Source organism: Botrytis sinoallii, assembly GCF_014898435.1.
Source record: "Botrytis sinoallii strain Bc 23 chromosome Unknown BSIN_008, whole genome shotgun sequence".
In the NCBI taxonomy this organism is placed as follows: Eukaryota; Fungi; Ascomycota; class Leotiomycetes; order Helotiales; family Sclerotiniaceae; genus Botrytis; species Botrytis sinoallii.
Genome location: NW_024066035.1, coordinates 747,601 through 768,748, shown reverse-complemented (window position 1 = coordinate 768,748; position 21,148 = coordinate 747,601). Strand labels below are relative to the sequence as shown.

The 21,148-nt window shown below is 42.8% G+C and overlaps 8 protein-coding genes across 8 annotated transcripts; 3 read left to right on the top strand and 5 right to left on the bottom strand.

The window, feature by feature from the left end:
• Positions 1 to 1,103, top strand: EAF02_005274 (uncharacterized protein; the record flags this gene model as incomplete). The annotated part of the gene is made up of 3 exons (XM_038901322.1): positions 1 to 628; positions 705 to 867; positions 926 to 1,103. The coding sequence occupies 3 exons, from the start codon at positions 1 to 3 to the stop codon at positions 1,101 to 1,103; spliced, it is 969 nt and encodes a 322-aa protein (XP_038758662.1).
• Positions 1,104 to 1,529: 426 nt separating this feature from the next.
• Positions 1,530 to 2,931, bottom strand: EAF02_005273 (uncharacterized protein; the record flags this gene model as incomplete). Its single annotated transcript, XM_038901321.1, has 5 exons — positions 1,530 to 1,814; positions 1,885 to 2,450; positions 2,540 to 2,656; positions 2,717 to 2,739; positions 2,809 to 2,931. 5 exons carry the CDS (start codon positions 2,929 to 2,931, stop codon positions 1,609 to 1,611), a joined length of 1,035 nt encoding a protein of 344 aa, XP_038758661.1. The 3' UTR covers positions 1,530 to 1,608.
• A 1,158-nt stretch (positions 2,932 to 4,089) lies between these two features.
• On the top strand, positions 4,090 to 5,156 carry EAF02_005272 (uncharacterized protein; the record flags this gene model as incomplete). Its single annotated transcript, XM_038901320.1, has 2 exons — positions 4,090 to 4,206; positions 4,290 to 5,156. 2 exons carry the CDS (start codon positions 4,090 to 4,092, stop codon positions 5,154 to 5,156), a joined length of 984 nt encoding a protein of 327 aa, XP_038758660.1.
• Positions 5,157 to 6,381: 1,225 nt separating this feature from the next.
• Positions 6,382 to 8,646, bottom strand: EAF02_005271 (uncharacterized protein; the record flags this gene model as incomplete). The annotated part of the gene is made up of 4 exons (XM_038901319.1): positions 6,382 to 6,939; positions 7,342 to 8,035; positions 8,136 to 8,258; positions 8,324 to 8,646. The coding sequence occupies 4 exons, from the start codon at positions 8,644 to 8,646 to the stop codon at positions 6,382 to 6,384; spliced, it is 1,698 nt and encodes a 565-aa protein (XP_038758659.1).
• Positions 8,647 to 8,740: 94 nt separating this feature from the next.
• EAF02_005270 (uncharacterized protein) lies at positions 8,741 to 11,590 on the bottom strand (the record flags this gene model as incomplete). The annotated part of the gene is made up of 3 exons (XM_038901318.1): positions 8,741 to 10,212; positions 10,419 to 10,551; positions 10,595 to 11,590. The coding sequence occupies 3 exons, from the start codon at positions 11,588 to 11,590 to the stop codon at positions 9,920 to 9,922; spliced, it is 1,422 nt and encodes a 473-aa protein (XP_038758658.1). The 3' UTR covers positions 8,741 to 9,919.
• Positions 11,591 to 13,191: 1,601 nt separating this feature from the next.
• On the bottom strand, positions 13,192 to 14,145 carry EAF02_005269 (uncharacterized protein; the record flags this gene model as incomplete). Its single annotated transcript, XM_038901317.1, has 4 exons — positions 13,192 to 13,376; positions 13,455 to 13,689; positions 13,747 to 13,810; positions 13,904 to 14,145. The coding sequence occupies 4 exons, from the start codon at positions 14,143 to 14,145 to the stop codon at positions 13,192 to 13,194; spliced, it is 726 nt and encodes a 241-aa protein (XP_038758657.1).
• A 199-nt stretch (positions 14,146 to 14,344) lies between these two features.
• Positions 14,345 to 16,581, bottom strand: EAF02_005268 (uncharacterized protein; the record flags this gene model as incomplete). Its single annotated transcript, XM_038901316.1, has 6 exons — positions 14,345 to 14,370; positions 14,459 to 14,625; positions 14,683 to 14,794; positions 14,841 to 15,425; positions 15,477 to 15,929; positions 16,116 to 16,581. 6 exons carry the CDS (start codon positions 16,579 to 16,581, stop codon positions 14,345 to 14,347), a joined length of 1,809 nt encoding a protein of 602 aa, XP_038758656.1.
• Positions 16,582 to 17,218: 637 nt separating this feature from the next.
• Positions 17,219 to 20,618, top strand: EAF02_005267 (uncharacterized protein; the record flags this gene model as incomplete). Its single annotated transcript, XM_038901315.1, has 11 exons — positions 17,219 to 17,310; positions 17,380 to 17,581; positions 17,636 to 18,303; positions 18,364 to 18,465; positions 18,529 to 18,764; positions 18,814 to 18,847; positions 18,897 to 19,075; positions 19,135 to 20,014; positions 20,067 to 20,252; positions 20,302 to 20,452; positions 20,511 to 20,618. The coding sequence occupies 11 exons, from the start codon at positions 17,219 to 17,221 to the stop codon at positions 20,616 to 20,618; spliced, it is 2,838 nt and encodes a 945-aa protein (XP_038758655.1).
• Between the last annotated feature and the right edge of the window lie 530 nt (positions 20,619 to 21,148).

Sequence of the window (21,148 nt, the reverse complement as noted above, 5' to 3'; positions counted from 1 at the left end):
ATGTCCTCTTCTGAAGCAAAAACCATAGGCATCGCCGGCGTAAGCGGCAAGTTCGCTCAATGTATAATCAAATCCCTCCTCCTCAACCCATCAGTCCACATCAAAGGTTACTGTCGCAACACATCCAAACTTCCCACAATATTGACCACGCACCCTCGAATCAAGATCGTGACCGGATCCTTCGACGACATAACCTCAATCCAAAGATTCGTTTCCGGTACCTCCGTCGTCATATGTTGTTATTTTGCCTCGACAGAGGTAATGACCAACGGACAAAAATATCTCATCAATGCCTGCGAAGCGGCAAAGGTACCCCGCTACATAGCCGGAGATTTCTCTGTTGATCACACACTCATTCCATCTTCATGCATTCATCTCTTCCCCAAACCAACTACGAAGATTATCGAATATCTTTCTACAAAGAAATCGGTCAAGGGAGTGCATATTCTCAACGGCGCGCTGATGGAAACTTTCTGGGCGGAATTCTTCCAGCTATATGATTCCTCCTCTCAAACTCTCTCATACTGGGGAACTGGCAATGAAAAATGGGAGTTTACTACATATCAGACCGCAGCAGATTATACAGCTGCAGTTGCTTTGGATGAAAATGCTGTGGGAATATTCAGATGTATGTTCTTCGTTTTCAACTTCAAATTTTGGGTTTGATTTTCTTTGATGCAATCCACTGACGAGAGAAAATACAGTCCTAGAGGATCGAAAGTCCCCTATCGAACTTCAATCCATCTTTCAAACCGTCTATTCCACTCAACTCCATCTCCAGTCTCATGGATCTCTAATTGACCTCGAACAGAAGCTCGAAGAGGTCGTAAATACACATGGCGAAGATACATCTCAATGGGGCGCATTGTAAGCAATCCCACATTATAACCTTAATTCCACACCTGATCTTTGAAAAGCTGACCAGAGTAACAGAGGATTTTGCATTCTGGTGCACAAACGGGAAAGCGTATTTGGGGGAAGATAGCAGTAATCTTGATAATTCCAAATATCCTCAAGTGAAAAATGTTACTATGGAGCAGTTTCTGAAACGTCATGCTTTGGAGGAGCTTCCGCTTGCGAATCAAAGCTCGGGTTTTGCGTAGATTTTGGTGGGATGAAGGGGGCTTGATATTTTATTTTTAGAGGGTTTGGATAATTATAAATGGTTATGTAGTTTTTACCCAGATAATTCCGAACCTACTCGTTTTCAAGCAACTTTTGAGTGAAAATCTGAAGAGCTCAGCTGTGTTTTTGGGATTGAAGAAAGTTTGCCACTGTGAGTTATATACAAGGTTACCAGGTCCAATAATTATCCAAGTAAAGATATAAACCAAAGTTTCTGAGATGAAGTTTTTACCTGGATTGCTTTACGTAGTTCCTTCATTCTTGGTCCGGTTGACAGTTTTGATATGGTGAGCAGATTCTTGCAGGCTGCAACTCAAAAGTATATCCTTCACATCAGGGGACTCAAGTCCCTTTACTATTAGCAATTTAACACCGTTTTTAAAAAAGTAACAACCGTCCTTATGCGTTTCTGATCACTGCTTTCATATTGAATTCTCTGAAGGCCAAAGTTGAAAGCTTGCATGACCCAGTCAAGAACTAAATTTACAAAGTAACAACCACTTTCTTTGCCGAAACTCCCTTCCTTTGAATATCCAATGCTTTCTGAAGGTCCTCCAATCCGTGACCTACAACATACGGCTCAGGTTTTGCTTGCAACTTTCCGTTTGCCAAGCCTTCTGGTACAAACTTCTTCCAAACAGCTTCTCCAACATATTGATTTGGTTCCTGAATAATCGTAAAAGCGGTGACTAAAAGACAGAAAATCAAAAGGTAATCGGGAAAATGCTCTTCAAGAAGAAACAAGGTGCCAATACGTACCATACTTGGGCGAGAAATTTTCCGTAGGCTTGTCATATGGAAGTACACTTGCAACCTTGGGAAACACATCTAGACTCTCCAGAATCTTTTGTACGGTTTCGAAGCTCCTGGTCTCGGAAATAGCGTCGAAGACTCCAGCGATTTGGCTACCGCGAAGTGCGTTTGCTACTTCATCTACTACGTTGGGGGACTTGTAGTCAATCGCGGTTTGTGCGCCAATTGATTTGACAAAGTCTTTGTTTTGAGAGGAGGTGGTGGTAATGACTTTCAATCCTGCGGCGACGGCAAGTTGAATGGCGGTAGCTCCGACGGAAGACGTTCCTCCCCATATAAGGATTGTGTCTTTGTTGTCTGTTTCGATTTTGTCGGTGGCGGAAGGGAGAGGGAGGTTTAGAGTATCTTTCTGGAAAAGACCTGCTGATGCCGTGGAAATAGCCAATGGAAGTACTGCTCCTTCTGCGAAAGAGAGAGAGTCGGGGAGTGCTGAAGTGAGCTTTTCCGTGACGAGAGTGTAGTTTTGGAAAGCGGAGCTGGAGGGATCGCGAGTCATTAGGGCGTGGCAATGCCTATGTGTATTTTGTTAGGTTTCATGATACGTTGTGCACCGAATTTGGCTGGATTTGATATTTGAGAGTTTCTGGAGTGATTTACATACGCAATGACCCGTTGATCTTTCTGGAAACCTACAACACCTTCGCCGACAGCTTCAACTGTACCGGCAGCATCTTCTCCTAGGATGAATGGATATTTGTTCAGATAGCGACCATGATCCCTATATTTTATTAGAAGTCTTCATACTTCACAATCTGGCCACTTGGCATAACGAGCTTACTGTATCTTCCAATCGACAGGATTCTGCTCATCAAATAATTATTAGTGATGGAATCTATACATCTACGCCGAAAGAAGATTGTGATAACATACGATAGCCACAACCGCATTCTTAATAACCAGCTCTCCCGGGCCAGGACGAGGTATAGGGGAATCGTCAATAGCCAACGGGTGTGCGCCAGAAGTCTTAATCCATGCTGCTTTATTTTGAGCCATGTTTATGAAGGTTGAGGAAATTGAGATGAAAGGGATTTTGAAGCGTCGAAATTTCTTGATGATGTGATGAGTATCTAGGTATGCAAAGACACGAAGGAAAGAATTGAACGACAATCTTCGTTATTTATATCGTGAAAATCCATCACTTCTGCAATACTTTTGCTTTCATCTTATCACTATTTGATTACTAAAAATTGACACTTCGACTAGTCTTTTGAACTTTGTGATGTGTATAGGTATCTTGAATTCTAGAACACCGCATGAAGTGCTTCATGTGTGCGTAACTGTGATGCTTCATCATCAGATATTGCAAGAAAGCATGGAGTTATGTCGCGCGGAGGTTAAACCTTAACCCCTCGCTAAAATAAGAAGCAAAGCCTAGGTACCTAGTTGTCAGTCAATTGCATTAGCTTAAACCTTATTGATACGACTCCACATTTGTTCTCCATATTCTTATAATGAAACTTCAAAGATCATACTCGTATAATTTGCAATTGATCGTTTTGGAGAAATGGCGTCACTTTCGAGAAAATATCTCAAGTAGCGACTGGTATTTTCTTCTGGGACATAAGTTTCTTGGATTTCGTTTAATTGAATAATCGAAATACTCCTCCTATTAGCGATCATACGTAGCCAACCACAGCTCAAACATGCTAAACCAATATCACCTATCAGTGTAAGGAGAAAACTAAACTTCTTTTACATGTCACGATAAGGCGTATGGAGTAACTTTAATACATTGTTCGAATGATACGAGTAACGGTCCTATGCCGTACGCTTGAGAAATAGTGAGTGCACGTGGGGTGAGATCCACAGACCTCAAGCTAATTAGGCCTTGAGCGAATCATGAGCTTTGGGCACTTCCCATGATTTCGATCTCTGTGATTTTTCGCTATCTATGGGCCGTGCCTTGAGACCCTTTTACCGCCATTTGTAATGCTTCGTACCTCAGTAGTCAGTTCTAACCTCATACAGCGTACCAGGCAAACTCAAAAGTGGTCAGGCTAGTGTATAAGTCAGTGACTTGCAGAATATTTAATCAATTCTGAAGCCTTGCAGAACTACTCTCCATTCACATTATTCACAGAAATCGGGGTTTGGACTACAATCTGACAGGAGTGAAGAAGTCAGTCGCATACATATGATACGACTCATAATATGGAGCAAAATCTCATTCCTTTGCAGCTTATGCCTCATCAAAATGGCATGTTATCATTTGAGGAGGATTGGACGGGTGTAACTGACAAACGCCGACGAAAAAAAGATGCAAGATCGGTTGAATCAGAGAATCACGAGTGAGATTTCTTCACTATCCGGTCTTTGCGTGTAGGCTAATGCGGTGGTAATTTACAGGAAAGCGGAAGCTTCTGAAATCTAAAGTACAAAAGAAAGAGGGGCAGTACCAACTCCACAATGGAGATTCCGATCTAATCCCTACTCAACTACCACGGCAATTCACCTTCTCGCATGGTAATTATCAAGCCCCCGAATTGTACAGAACTACTGCACAACAAACAAGCCCACGGCAAATTCTTCCACACACAGATTCAACTGATATTGAAGACATCGACTCTATCCAAGCATGTCGACCCGACTCTCGGGAAACACAATCCTTCCTCTTACATTTCTCCACCCGTGCCTACCATAATTACCTCCATTCATCCCCGTCCTCGGATAACGCAATGATGTTGATCCAATTTAACACCACCCGAGCTTTCATAGCCAACGCCCAAACTCTCGGTCTAACAACTTCCTCTATGGCCCGAACAGCATGCTCTCGATTATTTGTGGATCTCACAGCAGGAAACACATCCTTTACTCTTGATCTGTCTTCGTTGCCCTTATCTCTTCACCCGACACACCTTCAACGTGAGATTCCTCATCATCCATGGATAGATCTCTTACCGATTCCTCAGCTACGCGATAATTTATTGCGGAGGAATAATCAATTTGATGAAGTTGAGCTATGCCGAGAAATGAGAGGAGTCAAGAGTGCGAAGTTGGGGAGAAGAAATGGGATTATCGTATGGCGAGATCCATGGAATGAGAGCGGTTGGGAGGTTACAGAAACTTTTGCTAGAAATTGGGCGTGGGTTATTAGGGGCTGTGAGGGATTATTTAGGTCGACGGATCATTGGAGGAGCTTGAGGGGGGAGAAACCGCTCTTTTTGAGGACTGGGAATCCGAGGGAGAAGTATTGTAGAGTGACTGAAGAAGTCTCTTGATCTGTGTAGGAGATGGTGATCTCACTGCAGCAAGGTCTCTTTTTCAGGAGTGGTGTTTTGAGATGGTATAGCGTGGTTTGAAGGGATCATGTTTAAAGACCTTTCTCCGCTATCTTTACCAACTACTGACAGCGATAAAACTATCTGTGGACGCACTTGACCTTTTTATTCTGTCCTAAAAGGTTCCGCCTGTCACTGCAGCGCTCGACGATGTGGTATACTCCTCTAGATGTTCGGGACATTTGCGCGGCATACCATGTCCTTGCGACTCATGAAATATTTACACACGAGAAACTCATGACGAGGTCAGAGTACCACTAAAATCTATATAACCATGGATGATGTTCCTCATACGAGCAGACGCTACACAAAGCGCTAATACACTCGTGGGTGTGTTTAATCAGACCCGAAAGCCCACGATGATACCCGAGGTCTAGACGGAAGATACTAGGTTTGCGAATATACACTTGGCATATGCATCATCAGTGATAATTTTTCAGAGACCTTTCTTGGTGCTTTAAAGCTCGACGACTTCAGTGAATTGCCTTTTCCCAGAAACTGCTTAAATTGCGCTAGTGCTGTGACCGGCCCAGAACCGCGCGAGGTCGCGGAATTCGAGGCATTTGCAGGTTTCGAGAACCTTGGTGATAGATGGGAATTCCTTTGGTCTTAGTCATATCTTCGAGCAATGGAACCCGTGTGCACCGGTCGGCAGAGGAAATTGAAGAGCGGATGAGGCGGGGAATGGGACGATGCCTACCCATCCTCTGGCTACGAAGGGAGATTATGAGGTGATTGGAGCTGCATTTTATTTATGGGATTTCATTCAGTTAATGCAGGAAGTTAACCTAGTAGGCGCGTTCATTGCCGTCTCGTATATGCATAGCTATGGACTTCAGGTCCGAAGTCACGTTTTAAAACTGACACAATTTTATTCTTGGCTGTAAAAGTTTTCACAATCATTTGCCTCATACCTTGATAATTCGAAGTACCAATGTAATGGTAATTTGATCTTTTGCTTGCAATGTCACAAACACTAGATAGTGGCATCACATACAGCGTCACATGACATTGAGCTGAACAACGCTCAAGTGCTATCTCTTCCACGCAGGAATAGTCAACACAAGCTCTGAAATTCCTTCCTCTACTCCGATCTATTGAAGACCCAAGCAATGTCTACTCTCAATAGTAACATCTCTCATTGCGAACTGCATCTCAAAATCAATCAAGGTTCTTCTTTTGGTTTACCCCCCAAGTTTTTCCGTCTCTTCTCCTCCTCTGCCTCCAACCCCGTCTTAGTTGTCTCATGAACAGTCATGAGCTCTTTCTTTTGAATTCCAAATGAGATAACTAAGCCAAGAAAACAGATACAAGTATACAAAATCCACGTTTTGGAAAGAGCATCTGCAACTACACTTCTGTAGACGGAACTCTGTGCTGAGGTAATAGTACTTGCAATATTAGAACCACCGATAGCGCCGCCATTCAGAAGCTCTGACACACTATCCTCAGGTATACCAACTGCGAGCAATTCTTCCTTGTGGTGTTTGAGAATGCCCTGAAAGACCACCTGACCAAGTACAACACTGTTCGCGGTAGCAAGATTTCGGATAAAATTCAAAGTACCGGTTGCTACCCCGATATCCTCCGGCGCGACGAGAGCTTGCACGCAAATCACAAGAGTTTTCATATTAGCGCCAATTCCCCACGCAAGCAGGATTTGAAAGACGACGATTTTGCCCCAACTGCGAGTCAGTGTAGGCAATAGTATACTACAGTGAAACTATGGCGCGTATTAGCATATTGATATTGCAGCTAGTACGTATAGAAAGGAGGTTATACCACTCTCGTACATATTCATATGCCTAAAGAATACTAGCAATATACTGAAATACTGGAATCCAATATAAAATATACATTCCTATCCTAATTAGGTAATAAAATTCCATTCCTGATTTCAAATTGAATGGGAATCCCTTATTTCTAGCCTAATTTGGATAGGAATGTATTATTTATATTGGATTCCAGTATTTCAGTATATTGCTAATAGTATTGAATAACTAAATGATATTGAATACTTTCAGTGGTATTGAATTCTATAACACATACGTACGTATTTCGAAAAAATTCGATACGCACCACTAAACTAACCCGTATACGAAATACGGGAAATACTATTGCCTACACTGCTGCGAGTAGGGCCGAAGGTAATCATGATGCCAAGCGCCAGAGTCAGAAGTGCCATTGTTCCCCGAATAACCCACAGATATTGTCCGGTGCGTTGAATTAGAATGCCCATGATGATTCCAGAGGCCTTGAATGAAACCGCGAGAGGGAGTAGCCAGACACCGGAAAGAATTGGTGTAGCTCCAAGGACACTTTGAAAGTATAGCGGAAGGAAGAAGACAGGTGCGATAAAGCAAGCGCCGTGACAGAAAACAACGGCAAATGTGTAGATGAGTGACACGTTTCCGAAGATACGGCGAGGGATATTTGGATATTTGGCAAAGCGTTCGCATATCCCGAAAACCGCATAAGTCATAAGTCCGAAGACGATGAGGCAGATGACAACTGCAGACTTTAAGGGATGGGTCACGCCTCCGAAGTCCAAGCCCAACAGGAACATGAGAGTTGCGCCAACGATGAGTATCGATCCAACCCAATCAATAGCCTTGAGACCGGCGACAAGAGGAGTCTTCGGATTGTGGATATGGAGAAAGAGAAATGTAATAATAAGGGATAGTCCATCAAATGACAAATTGAAACAAAAGCACCATCTCCACGATACATATTCGGTAAATGCGCCACCAATGATAGGTCCAATTGCAGTTTCAAATGCCCAAACAGCTCCATATATACCATAGAAAAGTCCTCGTTGTCTGGAGGATGAATATATTAGCAAAGAATTGATCAAGTACCCCCAGTATTGGGGAAGAATTTAAAGTTTGGTTACAACTTGGTTATGCAAACGGAACATACCTTTGACTGAACATATCTCCTACAGAAATCTCAACAAGAGTTATGATGCCACCTCCACCGAGCCCCTGCACAGCACGTGCAGCTATGAGCATGCCTACACTGTGCGATAATGCGGCGATCAGACTGCCAACAAGGAAAATGAAATTGGCGATAAGTAGGATTGGTTTTCGACCGAATATGTCGCTCACTTTACTCCAGACTGGCGATGAAGCTGCCAGGCAAGAAGATAGGAAGATCCAATCCAGGAGTAACCTGAGTCTGACGCGCCTATATCTTTCACAATTGTAGGCAACGCCGGAGTTATAAGAACCGCGTCGATGGCTGCGAGAAAGACCGAGAGACACAGTGTAGCCAGCATAATAGTAAGTTTGCCTTTACTCATATCAGGAGTGTCAGGCACATCTTCTTGAGGCGCGGGAGGCCTAGTGCGATCGCTATTAACATCTGTGGTACTATTAATATCCATCAGATTCTCGGATTTCTCGAGAGGCTCGTTTGTATTAGAATCCATCTAGAACTTGTTGCTCTAACAACACACGGGGATTTATATCAATACTAAATTCAGGGTTTGAGATATATCTCGAATCGACCAAATATTGCCTCTTAAGAAGAAGTTACACGCAAGAATAGATTGAGAGGAGATAACCCATCTGAAAGGCTCAGGAAAGAAAGGACGCTGCAGCCCGCGTTCGGACTCGGATACTTTACCAAAATGGAAGTGTCCAAATTGTTAATCCTCCTCGCAACTCAATCTGATTTACCGAAACAAATAGAATAGTAAAATACACTACCGACTTATCTATGCGATGTCTGAACCCAAACCCGATTTGTCATTTGAATTGCGTCGATAAAAAATATTGTAAGCTTAATGGCTTTCACAAGGAGCTTGGGGGCAAAATGGCGTTTAGACTTTGAAGTCCTCCTTGCTTGATCATTAATTACCATGGTTATTGTTTCAACAAATGACGAAGAACAGCCCCCACTTGCTGGAACGACAAATAAAGTATATTCTGTTTGTGATGGCACGGAAGTGAAGTTCATTATGAATTCTTCTCATCAAGAAAAAACGCAAGGGAAATGACAATTGAGAGACGCAGATTGAAGTTTATCTTTCCGGCATTAGCCATCGGGATCTGAGGGCTTGAGAATACCCAAAAAGAAATGAACATATTAGAAATAAACAAATAAATTCTGAACAAAATGTTATGCTCTTCCCAATATTTTCAGCCCTTCGTGTGCAACTTTCCAATAATCCCTGCCCGAAACCTCAATGGTTCCTTGGTGTGAGAAGTTGTCTCTATGCTCACGTGCAATCGTCTAGAGACCTTTCTGCATCTACCAAGACTGGGACAACTCTCGGGATAATGACGATGTCGAGCAGGAGCTCTGCATACTGATTGCACCGCTAGATTGGATTGAGGAATCGAGTAGCCCCGACAACTTTCATTTTCTACGCAAACGGCAAAGAGATTCCATTTCTCAAACAAACGTTCCTGCTCTGTAAACTGTTGAGTCGGCATCGACTTGTCAGATATGACATGATCGAGTCACCTGATCATATCTCCCAGAGCATGTAATGGTCTCCTATAGATAATTCTCTTCGCTTCACTACTGGACCCAAACTCATAAGGTCTTTGCTGGCCTTGCAGCATCCCGTAAAATACCCTTTGCGCAAAAATACATCATCTGACGATTAGTTCAACCTCTCTCAAGTCCTCGAATCTACCTCGACGAAAGTTCTTCGATCCAAAAACGAGATGCTTGTCGATACAAAACCTTTTCCCTCAAGAATCGTGGAATGTAATCGCAATGCGCTCTTTTAACTTAGCCTCCACTCTCCGCGCATCGAAAATCGCAAGAGCATACGGCTGGCGCGAGGCGATAGCTTTGCCAACAGCCTCAGAAATTCTACACAGAAGATGCAGTACATATTGACCGAGCAAGCGGGCCGAGAGCATGCGATCGGTTTTAGCTGCGAAAGACCCAAAGCGTATCTCGACATAACTTCCTAGACATTGGAAATCGCGGTGGGTTTCAATGATGAAGATCACGACGTCGAAAATTTGAAGGAGACGCACTGAAAAACCCGGGAGTCAGTACTTCCTGTTGTGGCAAACTTGAAAGAAAGTGAGGAGATAAAGCTGTGTTAGAAAACAAAAGATAAGCTGTGTTAGAAAACAAAAGGAGAATAAATCCTCGAAAGGGAAAAGGGAGTGCAATCCGAGGAGGAGGAACAGGATTATGTATTAAGAACAAAGGAATTGGTGAGCAGATTGTACTGACTGTAGCAGCTTACGATCATGAGACCTGTGGCTGTGTCGGCTTCGTCGGTGGTCGTTAACTCCTGGGTGTCCGAGCTGCTGATAAAGCCAGCTGATACGGTTTTAGCATTGCTTGGAGGTAGGTTATTGCCCAACTAGCTTGTTAAGGCATCGATGAATCGTTCTGTGGTTTGGAACAATTGCTGTTGTAACCAACTGGTGTCGATTGCTGCCATCTTGTTTGGATGGATTGAGCATTTTATCTTTCTTGGCTGTTTCCACGGCTTTGACAGAGATGAGACAGCGATATAATTCGAGGTGTAGCTTGGTGAGTTGCTCGACTGGATCAAAGGGCGTATCGTCAAGTTGTGGCTGTAAATCTGTGATGCTATCTGGCTCTGTGCTTGCTCCGATGGTATTCGCATCAACACCATGAGCAAATAAGCTTTCCGGCAAATCGTTATACTGTGGGAACAAAGAGTTCGAATTTTCTAGTCCAGCAAAGGGAGAATCCGAATAAGAATTTAGTTGATTTGGAACTGCCCACGACGACCAAATATCAAGATCCGAACCCGTGTATGAGGTTGGAGTGATTTGTGCCACAATAGTGCTGCTACTGTTACCCACGTTTTCGTTTTTCTCCACAGATACGTCCACAGGCTGGCACATGGCAACGTCAATCTTATTCGGAGATAGGTCAGCAAATTCAATACCAGCGCCGGCACCCCTACAGCTAGATGTGGAGTCACCGTCAGCCGACGGAGACCACGCTATAACCCCGCAATCACTATCTGCCGTGGACAAATGCCTCAATCCACTCCCGGAACTTGTCGTGCTACCAATTCTACGGCTTTTACCGCCATATCGGGATTTGTTTTTGTACCGAGCACCATTTATGCTGGCGCTGGCATTATGGTTATTGCGACGACTGTAGTCTGCTGGTCTGCCCGTGCGCTGTAGCTGTCTGGAAACGCACTCGACGTTGGTAGCCAGGCAACGATCACAGGCATGTTCACCAGGTGGCTTTCGAACACATCGTAGCTTTTGAGTATGACATTTTGCGCATGCAAGTTGTTTCTGTGATTTTTGAACGCCAATATTGATACTTTCTTCAGAGAAATCGAGGAGGCGCTCGGAGTGAAACACACCGGTATTCGCCGACAACTGTTGAATGTTGTCTTGTTGGGGAGACATAGAGTTAGATCTTTGGTTGGGTATGGATGCCTGGAAAGGGCTTATGGAAAGAGTTACTCTATTTTCGTTTTGTAATCTATCCTTTGTTGGGAGAGGTTGTAACACACTCAAACACAAAAACAACAATCGAATCATTCGTTGCTTGAAGAAAGTTCCAACTAAATTTCCAACAGATCATTTTTCGTCTAATCGTCGCAACTTCGATAGAGCTGCTTATGAAATGTGCTGCTTATTCACATGAATATTGACTGGCTATTCCAGGCATTAGACAAGTAAGCGAATGCAGTGTCCTGTCTTTCCCATATTCACATCCAATCAGCGAATCAGCTCTGTGACTGGGCTATCGGTCTCGTGATCTATGATCTATGATGCTCATTTCAAATGGTGACTACCTGAACTTGTGAAAAGGCTTCCTGTCTAGTTGAACACTTTGGAAATTCGCGTTATTAAAAAAAATTGAGATTTTCGAAGAATTTAAACAGCACGTGACACAGTACTCTTTGTCAGTAACACACCAAAATGTATCCATGGCCTGTTGGGGGCACAAAAAGTGGAGAGCACAGTCCAAAGAAGGAAGTGTCTCCAGGTGAACGAGCGGTGCAAGAAAAAACAGGCTCTTTGTTGAGTAGTTGTCGCTTGATCCCCAATACATTTCGTCTGACGGACATCAGACATCCGTGCCAACCTAGGTATATATATCTTGAAATCCGATCATTTTTCCACTTTCTTATTGATTATATAATATTTCACGTGAAATAGGCACGTGAATCACTCAGTATTGATTTTTTAGAATTATATTTAACAAAGCTTTATATCTATTTCTAGGTATTATTAAGTTATAATATTCCGAGTCTACTGAGTTTATACGGTAGATGAGCCTCAGCACCTCAAAAGGTGAAATGACATGCACGTGAGCTTATCACGTGTAAAAACTTTTGAGCCTATAACGTCGCGTCATACTACCTACGCTCCTCCGATGGTAGACTTTTTGAAATTAAATAATATAGCTGGCTACCTAGGTACTAAAAGATGTTACTAAGGGAAAATCATGTGGCTTAATATTTGAGAATCATTGATAGCCACTCTGTTTAATCACGATTATGAGGAACCCCCGAAAAGCACTATGTACATGGTTATATGACATTAGCAAAGCGGATAAAAGCACGGAAAACGTCTTGCATCATTTCCTTTTCACGATCTGATAAATTCGTTGCATTGTAATCGCAATGTCGTTTCTATCTTTTTATCATTACTAAGGGTAGCCTCATGACGAATGACATGTTTATCATGGGATTGACACTGAGAAAATATACCATTCAAATAAGTAAGGCTCAGATGTGAAGACAACACTACAATTATGGCTATGTACCGAACGAATTGCGTCAAGTCTTAGATTGCAAAGATAAGAAGGGCTGCGTAACTCAAAGTCTGCACTCGAATGCAGATCAGGGGTGGAATGATGGTACTAGGAATCGTGATTTCAACTATCCACCCTATTTGAATAGAGATTGTTGATGCTGTTCTACCGATCAGCTTTGGCTTTCCAAAAAGGAAAGTTATCCAGGCCCTTCGTTCAAATTCGTTGTCGGGCAACACTTCGACTATGGCAGACTTTGAACTGGTGTAGATTGTGTTGATTGCGATCCACTAGCATTTCCCATTCCTGAATGAGTAGCCCTCGCATGTCTATCACGATCCCATCTCCTCAAAAATTTCGCTCGACAGCCAGGAAATTCGCACTTGAATGGTTTTGTTCCATCATGTTTTCGTTGGTGTATCTTTAGACCTGATGACCTTGTATATGAGCTTCCGCATATATTACATTGATGCTTCACTGGTTCTTTCTTGACCTTTGGAAATTTACCTCCGAAAGCTGCTGGATCGGGATGCTCTAATAACATGTGTCTTTTGAGTTCCTTCTCGGTACTGTATCCCCAATGTTTTCTCAGGCAACTTAGATCGGTGCATAAGAAGGGCTTCTCGTGTCGTTGAAGATGCTTATCACGACTATATTCATCAGGAAACCCCTCATGGAAGTAGAAACATGCATGGCGAGGACATTTTATCCATTTTGAACCGTAATAAGTATTGAGCTTTTGCTTTTCCTCAATCGTTAAGTTTTTTGATTTGGACAGTTTGGTTAAATAGGATCGTACTTTCTCGAGGATGATCTTCAACTCCTTTGGCTCTGTAAGTTCATCTTGAGCGGCCCGAACTTTTCTAGTATGGCTCAGCAGAAAAATTAGTGAGTCTAGTTGGTCGGACCCAACAAGATGAGTGCATCGATCTTCTAAGAAGGAGGGGACATCCAACCTTTTTGTGTTTTGCACTCCAAAAATCTCGTAAAATTCCGCAATGGCGGACCCAAGGTCGCATTGTTCTGAGTTTTCAAGGTCCGATGGTGATAATTGCTCAATCAGAGACTCTAGATGATCAACCCAATACACAATTGCATATTCTTGGAATGCATAATAACCTTCGTTGACATAGTGGTGGATTTGATTGTCAGGTGTAGTCGGGTCAAAGCATTGGAAAAGTAGGTAGCGTAGGCACATTACTGCCAATTTCTGCTCTTCTAAATTTATTCTTACATGGCTCTTATCAATCAAGTAACTGTTTTTCGTGTTCATCAGTTATTTGGAAATATCCAGCCAGCATATGGTTTCATATATGTTTAACGTACGATTTCGCGGTGCTACGCACGAGTTGCACTCGGTCCCCTAGAAGGACTTCCACGAGAGACCCACAGAGATCCTAAATATGAGCTCGTAGCTGGCGGTCTAAAAAGGTCAGCTTAGTCGTGAATCAAGACAAATAATCCCATCATGGATTCCATACAGGGGCCTGGGGTTTGATCAATTGACGCACCCTCAAATTTCACATCCTCATCATCCATGTTAATTGATACTGCAGCCTGTATTTCATGCCATCGCATGGGCCGCTTAGCACATGAAATCCAGCCCAATAATCTTTCTGCGGTAGCTCGCTCCGACTCGTTGGGGTTCTGATACACTCGACACACAATCCTCGAGTATCTGAATTGTCAGCAATGATAAACAATTTCGGTCTTCTTCCAAGGTTCTTTCGCTCACGCTTGTTCAAAGCCAACTGGAAATGTTCCCGGCCGAAGTTCCTCGTACAATTTTTCACGGGATGTTTGTTCATAAAGATTAGTGAGGATTAGCTTTGCATATAAGAACATCCCTGAGACCGGTTAGATCAAGACAGTGAGGTACTGGAGAGCGCTTACCATCTGCACCTTCAGACACACTCTTTATGATGTGTGTCTTTGTATCATCTGATACAACAAACTTCTGCTGTATTTTCTCTGCCCACACTCGAGAATAGACTTCAATATCAGATCTGTTGCAGGAGCTTGACAACCGTAAATCTGAGCATTGCCGAAGCTGTCTCTTTATATCAGGCTCGTTTTGACTGACAATCAGTAAGCGAAGCATTCCTGGGTACAAAGTCTTTTGCACAATAGAGACCAGAGTAGAGAGCAAGAGTCTCCTTTGCACCGGCTCGCATTCATCGAGCCCATCAATTATCAAATGCGTCCTTTCGGATTTAGATACAGTTTCAAAGCACACCTCGAGTAGCTTCGTACACATCTCATGCGAGACAAGTGAAACAGAATGACTGTTGATACACTCGCTATAGAGGTAAGGTAGAAGAGCTTCGTTTTGCTTCAGCAGTTGAGAGAGTATAGCCCGAGCCACTGCTAGGAAAGTGTCTCTCTGTTTATCGTCATATTTACAATAAAAGAATATTGTTGACGATGAGCTGTTCTTCATGCATTCTCCAATGATCACGGATGTCAATATGGTTTTTCCTAGTTCAATTAGCCCATGAAGCTAGTATTATGCGACTCTGTAATGCCTACCTGCTCCGGGGATACCATTAATCCAGAGAAGTGGGACGGTTAATTGTTGAGGATCAAGCCACGCTTTTATCTTATTCTCTTGCAAAATCCAATTGCCGGAGGAGGGATAATCGGCTCGCATAGAGACCGCGAACTCATGGTCAGGTATAGGATCGGTGGAAGCGAGCCAATCTAGTAAAGCCAGTCGTTGACGCTTGGTATCTTCCTTCTCGATAGCCTCGAACTGCTTTTTGTGATTAAGATGCTCCCTCTGGTATTCTTGAATACGAAGAATTGATTCTTGGATCATTGAAATCGAAGTTTCGGCTTTAGTGTAATCTTTTTGCTGCTTTTCGAATTGAAGAATCGTCGCTTGACTTTCTACTAGAGCTTTATGTCGGGCCAGCCCGTCTAGTATATGCCGAAATTTACTGTTGAAGTCTTTCCAAGTCGCCCTAAATATTTGTTTCCACGCTGAGACGTAAGCGAACAAAACCTAAAAGGTCGGGTACGGTGCAACAGCACATTCGGAGATTTACAAACAAGAAATCCTTTTTAGTATTTTGAGGATTCAGATAATCTCAAACACTTAAAATCAAGTAACGCTTCGCTCGGAAATTTCAAACAATTGTTAGATGATTGGTTGAAGAATACACTTACTTGATTTGCTGAAAACCCTAAGAGCCGCTCGGTGAAAGTCGAGCATGTCTTCATAGAACAATGCAAGTACGTTAACCATATACGAATTGCCTTTGAATAGGTCACCATATTGCTCGAGAAGAGGTATGTTTTCCGCAAGTTGCTGATATGCGTCTAATAGTGTGTCGAAAGACTCGGCCCATGAGCTTGCAACCTGAAGACAAAATTTCATGGGGCCCCAAATGAAACACAACACTGAAGATGTGTTGAGGAAAACTTCGACAACATTTGAATATTGTTCAAATGCTTCGATAAAGGCTTTGACACGAGAGAGATTCATCATGCTTTTACGACGGCTTTGTTCATCTTGTATCTTCAGTATAGCGGTCTTCACTTCGTCCAGAGTTGTGGTTTGAAATCGCAACTGCTCCTCTTGAGTCAACCGTTTTTTGAAGCTTGCCAACGCAATTTGAAATGAGTCGGCCATGACTGGAATGCCGGAGAAGCTATCAATATGTGGGAAACTATCCAACGTTCCATACGACTTGAATAAATAGATTGAAGGAATCCAAATTCCACTTCTTGTCAAAATGCAGTCCAGATTGTTGTTCTGGATGGGAAAAATGTCGTGTAATAATAACCTTGGAAGTCCGAGAAAGAAGGTCCATGATTTAGCCACATTTGGTTGATGAATGTGGCTGACGTATTCTGCACCTCACCTGCACCTGCAGTCCACGTATCGCCAGTCTCGCGAATCCAGAACGTTAACAACTCGGTCTCAACTCAACGCGCACTGCCCCGTACTGCACCTTACCCTTCACAAAAACAAATCAATGACTGCGAATACTAAGTTACTTGCTTATCTCCTAAAAGAATCAGCCTAACCTCCTGCACATGCAGTTCTCCAAGCCATGTGATCTGAACAGAGCCTCGTTGCCTCGTCGGGGCGCAGCATTCATTGGCATTGTACTACAAACCCACATGCTCCTAATTTTTCAATTGTTTGAAATCCGCTGAACAGTGTTTGTATTTTGCAATTCGTAATTACATACCAGGTAGTCAAGTGATTCTGTGCATCCAAATCACAACAATGCACAGCGCCTTCCCATTGCTAAATCACAACAATGTCTTCTTCCAATGTAGTGGCACATTCACATCAGGAGAACAAAAGGGGCCTACCTGATATCCTCGAACCCTCATTTGATCTGGATGGACCGTAAGTTAAAAAGGGACATAAAGTTCGTATATTTAACCTACAACTTGGTGGCTAACACAAAAAATGTAGAACTTGGGCTTTTTATTCTTACAAAAAGACAAGAAGAGATTCTGTGTCCCACTCAGGGACTCAAAGCGACGAGAACTCTGATCATCATGGCGGATCATTTGCTGCTGATCCAGATTTTGACTTGCACCCTATGTCACTACCCAATTCATTTATAGGAACACGGAATGATTCTGGATATATCAATCTAGCATGCTTTGGGCTTGTAAGTACTCCACAAGAAAGAAATAAAATAGGGAGTCTTATTGAGAAATATCAGGTTCATAACATACAAACAAAACTCCTCGATTCCACGACACAGGAGGTTTTAGGGAGTAATGACATCGGCACTAACTCAAAAGATACGCCGTCGCTCAAGCTTCGCTTTCAGCCTGAGAGTGAAGTTGTTTGTCTGACGACCTCAGCTCCCGATAAATCAGATTTTCAGACGGATTCTGCAATTCTGAATGAGAAGACCGGCCGAGTACTTTGCCAGATGAAGAATCTAGGTTGTCGTTTTGAGACACTTCCTTCAACAGCTAAACCCAGTCATGAATTAGAAGCCGATAGAAAGATGTATCTTTATGTTGATGTCATAGTAGCTGGTCCTAAGAATGTCTGTGATGCTGTTGGCACACTGTTGTCGACCGCAAAACTTTACTTGCAACATCCTGAGACGACACAATTCGAGAAATATACCGAATATCAAAACCCCCATTTCTTGAGTTTCGATAAGGCACCTAGAAGCATGATTATGGAAAGTGAACAACCACATACTATCAACTCGTCAAACGAATATTCTCTGGGCATCGACATGGATGCTAGGGAGGATAATCGACTTCAACCCAAACTTCACAAGAAGGTCACAAAGATTTTGAATTCATTGACAAGGGGTCAGAACCTGAAAAGGATCGAGGCAAACATCAAGATAATAACATCCCTTCTGCAGTACGTTATTTGCCCTTTATTTGAGACCGCCTTTAGTAATCATTGATTTCAAATGAGTAGACACCAGGCAGAAGCACTAGACTTCATAGCGCAGAGGGAATTTGGTCCAATTCCCGATGAATATTCTTTGTGGACTCCGCAAAGATACGAAAACCAGATTTGGTAAGCCCATTCTATTCAAGTTGTTATAAGACGGTGGCCTCTCCTATTCTAACTATATTGGAGTTATCAGCACAGGATATCAGGTCATAAACGTGGCGATAGTCCGATCGAATGTGGTGGGGGAATTTTGGCAGATGACATGGGCCTCGGAAAGACACTAACAGTACTTGCCAGTATTATGCAGACATCTAAAGAAGCCGAGGACTTCTTTAGTAATTTCCCTCGAGGCTTTGAGCACGACAAGAACTTCAAATACAAGGTTCGTTCAAAATCGACACTCGTTATTGTGCAAACATCTTGTATGTCTACCTTTTGCTTTCACAAATTGTTCCCAGTTGATAGATATAGTACTCATCGATGGATGGAGAGAGGAAATCGCCAAGTAAGATATCACCTGAGCTCAATCATCCAGACTGAAGCTAAATCAATAGACACTGTTGGGGATATGTGAACATTAACATATACCATGGTCGTGGGCGCGAGACAAGCCGTCAGCCCCTAATCGAAGCGGACATCGTACTGAGTACATATGATACAATCTCTGCGGAATCATTAGATCCAGAAAGTCCAGTCTATGGTATTGAATGGTTCCGTCTTGTTCTTGACGAAGGTAGTTGATCAATGTCCGGCAGGCTGCAGTAGATTTCTTGCTCACTTACCATCTCTTAGCCCACAGAATTTGCAACATCAAGACGAAGCTATTTCGAGCAATGAGTCAACTTTCTGCAAACATAAGATGGTGTCTAACAGGTACCCCTATTCAAAATAGTTTGGATGACCTCGCGGCGTTGGTTTCTTTCATACGTTCCTCACCCCTAGATGAACTTCCAGTGTTCCGGAAGCACATTATAAATCCACTTCTGAAAGAAAAGGATGAAGGGGCTGCCAATCTTCGAACATTGCTGGACTCAATATGCTTACGACGCACCAAAAAGTTACTAAACCTACCAAGTGTAGTAGAGATATATCGGCAGGTCCATTTCTCTTTCGAAGAAAAGTCGCTGTATGATTCGACACGACGAGAGGAAATACAGGCCGCGAAACAACAAGATAGTCAAGGCAGAAACAAAAAAGGCTACTTTGGAATCTTCCAGCTGCAACTACAACTGCGGCGGCTTTGTAATCATGGCACATTTCTCAAGAGATGTTCTTCTATTTCTCAAACTGATACGCAGTTTGATCCTGAGCAAGCCCTTGGACTATTGCAAGAGAAAAAGGAGTCTAAATGCCAGAATTGCAATATAGAGATCGAAGGCCTCGGCAGTAGTGTCATCCATCGTGGCCGCTTCACTACTTGTGGACATCTTTTATGCTTTGATTGTGTTTCTATATACAGAAACTCCCTCATTATAGATAAAGATGATATTAACTCACGTTGTTCGATATGTAGCCAGATATTTATCAACAATGTCTGCTTTGCCGATGAGGACGGAAGCAAACGCAAGGCTCATTCATTGACAACATCAAGCAGATTCGAGAGCACTGGAATAGCATCCAAAATGAAGGAACTGATGAAGGATGTAAACCGAAATCAGACAGGAGGCAAGAGGTATGAAATATGAATCTAGCCCAGTATAAATACAGAACTAACAGAACATCAGTGTCATATTTTCCTGTTGGACTACATCGCTAGACCTTGTTGGGTATCATCTGAAGCTCTACGGGCTGCCCTTTGAACGGATAGGCGGGAGTTGTACCCGTGCACAAAGATATGAAATCTTACAAAAATACACCACAGATGAAAATATACGGATACTCATAATGACAACTGGGACAGGGGCAGAGGGGTATGTTTCTCTGGGCTCCCGAGTAAATTCAGCTGACTAACATCCATAGTCTCAATATTACAGTCGCCAATTATGTATACATACTGGAGCCACAATGGAATCCAATGGTTGAAGCTCAAGCGATCGCCCGGGTTCAAAGAATTGGTCAGAACAGGGATGTCAAGATTTTCAGATGTATTGTAGAAGATACCGTGGAAAAGGTTCGTTAACCACAATATCTGCATCCTCAATAATTACTAAATGACCAATCATAAATAGGGTATTCAAGCTCGACAGTCGAGGAAGCTGGATTATGCGAAGATGGGGTGGACCGGAGACCAATTGGAGCTTCCAGAAGATTCTACAAGTACATCCAATGGTGGATAACTCAAATCTTTGCGTTTTCAAACAAACAAAGTCTCATAATTCATCGGTGTAGAACTCCGAGTTTCCTTGAAATGCTTAGAATGAATAATTACTTCCATTAAGTACCCAGTCGCATGAATCTACAATCTCGCCAAGCTTGATATTAGTTGTACTACCCGAGCGTGAAACAAACTTAGGATCTGTGCTGTGGTTGAACGCCCAGGTAGGCTGTTTGTACTTTATTTTTTGATAAGTGTAGAAGATCTACGGACACTCTGGGATGACTTGCCAGGCTTCTATTATCGATGAGCCAGATAGTCTGGTTATGTATACATTCTGATATATCGTAGTTGACGCAATAATACTATTTCTTCCGCTCAAAATGAGTAAGCGAGGGGTAAACCCGAATTTTCAACTCGGACTTGCAAAATTTGTGATGGATCTCGAAACTTCGGTTAACGATAAAAGCACTTTTATTAAACTTGCAAGCTAAACTAATAGATGAGCTAACTCGTTGATATAGGCTCCCCAGGGATGAATCATCGATACGA